General features: G+C 64.3%; 1 protein-coding gene across 1 annotated transcript; it reads left to right on the top strand.

Moving 5' to 3' along the window:
- Positions 1-329: 329 nt before the first annotated feature.
- On the top strand, positions 330-2314 carry AVP (arginine vasopressin). Its single transcript, XM_061208779.1, has 3 exons — positions 330-449; positions 1789-1990; positions 2117-2314. Exons 1-3 carry the CDS (start codon positions 330-332, stop codon positions 2293-2295), a joined length of 501 nt encoding a protein of 166 aa, XP_061064762.1. The 3' UTR covers positions 2296-2314.
- The last annotated feature ends 620 nt before the right edge of the window (positions 2315-2934 follow it).

The following is a 2934-nucleotide window of genomic DNA, read 5'->3' as shown; positions in this document are numbered from 1 at the left end:
CGTCTGTCTCTCTCCCTGAGTCCAGAGAGTCACAGTTACAGTCACAGCAGCTCCTGTCACACCGCAGCCACACCACCGCCAATGACAGCCCAGAGGCTGGCACCCCTCCCCCACCGTCCCCTGCACAGGTCCACGTGCGTCCCCAGATGCCTGAATCACTGCTGACGACTGGGACCTGGTGGCCATGGGCTCCTGGGGAGCCACTGGGGAGGGGGGCGCTGGCCACGTCACCTCAGAGGGAACACCTGCAGACATAAATAGGCGGCCAGCGAAGGCAGCACAGCACAGTCCACAGAGCAGCGCTGCAGACTGTGCCCACCTGTGCCAGGATGCCCGACGCCACACTGCCTGCCTGCTTCCTCGGCCTGCTGGCCTTCACCTCCGCTTGCTACTTCCAGAACTGCCCAAGGGGCGGCAAGAGGGCCATGTCCGACCTGGAGCTGAGACAGGTATGACCGAGGCCCATCTCAGGGCTGCTGGGCCGGGGCAGAGGCCCAGGGATGGCACCACAGTGCAGGGGATAGGAAGGGAAGTCGTGGGAGAGGCAGGCTTTAGGGGAAGTGCCCAACAGAAGAAGGGAGGCTTGGCATGGCCAGACAGAGGGGACCAGGCTGTCGGGCGGGCTAGGACGGGCTACAGGACTTCCTGAACACTGTCCCCATCCAGAGAAGGGATGCAGGAAAGTGAGGTTTCCCCAGTAACTGGACTTGGTGCTGGATCAGGGAGAACTGGATGGCAAGACCTCCTCTGTGCCCATGGCGGCCTCTCCTCCAGGACTAGCTGGAGCTTCGGAGGCTCTGTCTTCTCCAGCACTTGAGGCCTTCCCTGTTCAACTTCTGGCCTCTCCTAGCCATGGGCCCCAGCCCCCCAGCCCCCAGAAGCTGGCCATTGCCCTGAGCTTGCCTGAGTGGGAGGTGCCACCCAAGTATCCTGTAAGGAAGTTCTGCTGGGTACCTAGCCCAATTCTTTCATGCTGCATGTCCAGTGATTCCCTCTTATTCCACCTTCAGCAGAGCTAAAGGAAATCCAATCACCATGCTCAATTCTGCCAAGGCCACAGGTGGCCAGTTTTGAGCTGCTGAACAAACTAGGGTGGGTAGGTGGGCAGCCCCCACAAACAACCCTTCCCTCTGCTAGGCAGCTTTGGAAGCTGGAGTCACCTAGGTGCCTCATGCCCTCCTCTAGGGCTCATGTCCCTGCCACCCACAGGGTCAGTCCATAGGTGAGTGAGCAGAGGTCAGGGCCCCAGTGAGACGCACTGGCTTGAGGGGCAGGGTAAGACCAGAGAGGGAACAGGACATGGGAAGAAGGGCCTGAGTGTATTCTGGAGGGGGGCAGGGGCCCTCCCTGCACGGGGTGGGGTGGGTGTGGAGAGGGGGTGCGTGCTAGAGATGGAGATGGAGCAACGCGGGCAGAGGAGGAAGGTCAGCATTAAGGGGAGGGTAGTGGGCAGCTGAGAGAGGGGTGGACACCAGGAGGCCCCAAAGCTGAGAAGGAAGGTCTCTCCCATGCAGCCCATGAGGGACCCCTCCCTCACCGAAGGGGGAGGATGCTGAGGGCTGTCACTGAGAGCTGTTCCTCAGTCACCTGAAAGCCAAGGCAGCCGAGTAGCTTTTGAGTCCCCTCCTTCGACCGCTTCTGGGGCCCAAACAGCGCCAGGGAGACCCCGAACCTCCGGCGCTCCTCTGCCCTGTCCTCCCCCACCCGGCTCAGCCCCCCGCCCCGCAGGGTCTCCCTCCTGGGCCCGGGCCCCTCCCCGCCCGCGGCTCACCCCCGCCCTCCCGCCAGTGTCTCCCCTGCGGCCCCGGGGGCAAAGGCCGCTGCTTCGGGCCCAGCATCTGCTGCGGGGACGAGCTGGGCTGCTTCATGGGCACGGCCGAGGCGCTGCGCTGCCAGGAGGAGAACTACCTGCCGTCGCCCTGCCAGTCGGGTCAGAAGCCGTGCGGGAGCGGAGGCCGCTGCGCCGCCGCCGGCATCTGCTGCAACGACGGTGAGCGGCCGGGTCGGCGGGGGGCGGGCGGGGCGCTGGGGCCGGGCCAACCTGGGTCTGGCGGGGGCGGGGCCTGGGCATCTTGTTGCGCACCTGCGCCGCGCGCTCAGCCCATGCTCCCCGCAGAGAGCTGCGTGACAGAGCCCGAGTGCCGGGAGGGCGCCAGCTTCCCTCGACGCGCCCGGGCCAGCGACCTGAGCAACGCGACCCTGCTGGACGGGCCGAGCGGGGCCTTGCTGCTGCGGCTGGTACAACTGGCGGGGGCGCCGGAGCCCGCTGAGCCCGCCCAGCCCGGCGTCTACTGAGGCGCCCCCACCCCACCCCCCGCCCTCGCAGCACGAAAAATAAACGGTCTTAAAGGCATTGGCTAGCGTGCGTCTCCGTCTCTGGGGGTGGAGAGGGGAGAGAACAGGAGGGTGGGGGACCAGTTCCCGGACCCTAAGTCGTGGGCAGACCCACCCCAGAAAAGGGACAGATCCTGTCGGGAAGCGATCTTGGGCCAGCACGATTCTAGATAGAACTACTGACAGGGCGACCTGGGGGGCGGGGAGGGGAAGGGCCACTGTCCGGGAGTAGCCGTGGAGAGGCTGGGTTGGGGATCTGGCAGAAGGATGGAAATAAAGGCAGAGAGGGGGAAAGACATGGGTGGACAAGATAGCAAGAGACAGAGGGACAGCAGAACGATGGAGAGAGAGAGAGAGAAACATTGAGAGTCATGGAGAGAAGAGTGAGAGAGAGAGGCAAGGGGATGCACCAAGGGTGACCGCAGTTCTCGTCCCCGTTTACATCCCGGGAGGCTGAGGCACAAACAGCTTCAGGAATTCCCAGCCTATCTCATCCAAGGCTGTGCTTTATGTGCCCGCGTGGAGGGGACAACATCACCCCAGACCCAGCAGAGAGGGGGGCCAGGTACTGTCGGTCCAGGAGGAAACTAAGCATCCCCA

Source organism: Eubalaena glacialis, chromosome 13, assembly GCF_028564815.1.
Source record: "Eubalaena glacialis isolate mEubGla1 chromosome 13, mEubGla1.1.hap2.+ XY, whole genome shotgun sequence".
In the NCBI taxonomy this organism is placed as follows: Eukaryota; Metazoa; Chordata; class Mammalia; order Artiodactyla; family Balaenidae; genus Eubalaena; species Eubalaena glacialis.
Note: the sequence above shows the minus strand (reverse complement) of the source record. Positions and strands in the feature narration are given on the sequence as shown.

Excerpts from the sequence above, each read along its gene's own strand:
- AVP (XM_061208779.1), top strand. The coding sequence starts at position 330 with ATGCCCGACGCCACACTGCCTGCCTGCTTCCTCGGCCTGCTGGCCTTC. Across the intron at positions 450-1,788 it reads CCGACCTGGAGCTGAGACAG|TGTCTCCCCTGCGGCCCCGG; the intron begins GTATGACCGAGG and ends CCCTCCCGCCAG. Across the intron at positions 1,991-2,116 it reads CGGCATCTGCTGCAACGACG|AGAGCTGCGTGACAGAGCCC; the intron begins GTGAGCGGCCGG and ends TGCTCCCCGCAG.